Raw genomic sequence first — 1,874 nt, forward strand, 5'->3', positions numbered from 1 at the left:
GAAGTACATTTTTAAAACATTGCAAGACGAATGTATTTTTGTTTTATTATTACGTAATAAAATCAAAGTTAAACCATTATTATATCCATTTTATACAAATAAAAATATTTAAAAATCACTTACATTTTTTTAAAATTAACTATAATTTTTTCAAATTTTCTCTCTTTTAATCTTTAACTTTAGGCTATTATTAATTAGCCATAAACTTATATAAAAACAATTTAATTCAATTATCAATATAAATTTACAAAAAGATGATGGTAAAAACACAAAATGTAAAATACACTTTTAATGTAATTACATAATAAACATATAAAATGTAATATATACATACATAACACTTTGTCAAAGCCATCAAATCAATTTTTTTTACTCTCATGTTCAATGATATTTAATCGATCACAAGTATCTTAAATACACGAAATGTCAAAATTTCTCGTTCATTTGATGATTTGTATTCACGTAAGAACATCATATTCACCTAAAACTAGCAAAAATTGAATCGAGACTAATTAAATTATAAATATAAACAACTTTTTTTACTCATTTTCTTTTCATCTTCTTGGACGTTTTTCCATTCTTAGACATTTTTCCAGTCTTGAGACGCATATACTTTTCAACATCATTGTTGTCGTCGTCGTCATCATCTCCACCTCTCCTCTTTTTGCCACCGGTTTCTTTAATTTTCTGCACATGTTTAAAATAACCACATCAACCAAAGTAGAAAAGAAATGAACGAACAGTGATGCAAGGGCTATGTTACCCATCAAAACATACATAATAGCTTAGGAATAAGCCGAGCTAATATAAGTTCGGCTTCCATTTCATCAGCTTGGTTTTCAGTCCCTTACATTTCTTATAAATTCTTGAAACAAAATTAAAAATTCAAAAACTTATTAGACACATGATATAGGCGTTTTGGGCGCTTACATTTGTATATCGGGAAAATTCAGAGGGGAAATTTTTTTTTTGGCTATAAGTCATTAGTGAATGATTGAGAGGGGTATCTTGTAACTTTCACAGATGATTGTCAATAACACCAGAGAGATTTCTATCAATACATTTTAGTTTTTTAACATTAAACACAATAGAGTTTAACCTAAAAGAGAAATTGTAATCATAATTTAATACCATGATGGATATTCTCTTCGCCTCTGCCACACGCTCTAACAACATCAAAACTTCCTCTTCTTGAGCGGAAAACTGCGGTAGCTTTTTCCCTGCCATGTTAATAGAGTCAGATATAGTTGCTGCAAAAAAAGAAGAAAAAAGGTCATCCACTGCTTACCTATCAGCTTCTCTATCTGCATATACCACTCTAACTCATACTGATTAACTAACGAAATGGCAACCCCGGAACGACCTGCACGAGCAGTTCTTCCCACTCTATGTATATAATCCTGCAGATGAAGTCATCATAGAAGAACATTGGAAGAGATTGAGACCTAATCTTTCAATTATCTAAGCCACAAGTCTCAATATGTGGGTTTTTAGTTTAGGTAGTTATTCAATGGAGCTACTCGTCAAAATGTTCACATTACACTACACACATCCAAGATCACACAAATAGCAGAAGAGTATTTCAACAGAAGCTAAAGTATTAGGAAATGGATCCATGCCAAGTCATGTTGGTAACTTCCGTTAGAACTAAGGAAATTATATTATTAAAATTAAATGAACACAGAGAGGATGACAAATAAATGAACACCACTTATGCAGTACAAAAGGCTAAATTGGTTTGATACCCACTCTAGGTCTAACCCTTCTACTACATTCTTAACCCCCCCCCCCCCCCCCCCCCCCCCCCCCCCCCCCCCCCCCCCCCCCCCCCCCCCCCCCCCCCCCCCCCCCCCCCCCCCCCCCCCCCCCCCCCC

At 34.3% G+C, this 1,874-nt stretch overlaps 1 protein-coding gene across 2 annotated transcripts in view; it reads right to left on the reverse strand.

The window, feature by feature from the left end:
- Positions 1 to 385: 385 nt before the first annotated feature.
- Positions 386 to 1,874, reverse strand: part of LOC111471549 (DEAD-box ATP-dependent RNA helicase 10-like) — a 10,359-nt gene continuing 8,870 nt past the window's right edge. For both annotated transcript variants that reach the window (XM_023117275.1, XM_023117274.1), the window contains exons 12-14: positions 1,289 to 1,400; positions 1,132 to 1,220; positions 386 to 687 (exon numbers count right to left, since the gene is read on the reverse strand). In XM_023117275.1, coding sequence (XP_022973043.1) covers positions 544 to 687; positions 1,132 to 1,220; positions 1,289 to 1,400 — 345 coding nt within the window. In that variant the 3' untranslated portion in view covers positions 386 to 543. The remainder of the gene's footprint in view (positions 688 to 1,131; positions 1,221 to 1,288; positions 1,401 to 1,874) is intronic.

The sequence above is a fragment of the Cucurbita maxima genome, unplaced genomic scaffold (assembly GCF_002738345.1).
Source record: "Cucurbita maxima cultivar Rimu unplaced genomic scaffold, Cmax_1.0 Cma_Scf00053, whole genome shotgun sequence".
Taxonomy (NCBI): Eukaryota; Viridiplantae; Streptophyta; class Magnoliopsida; order Cucurbitales; family Cucurbitaceae; genus Cucurbita; species Cucurbita maxima.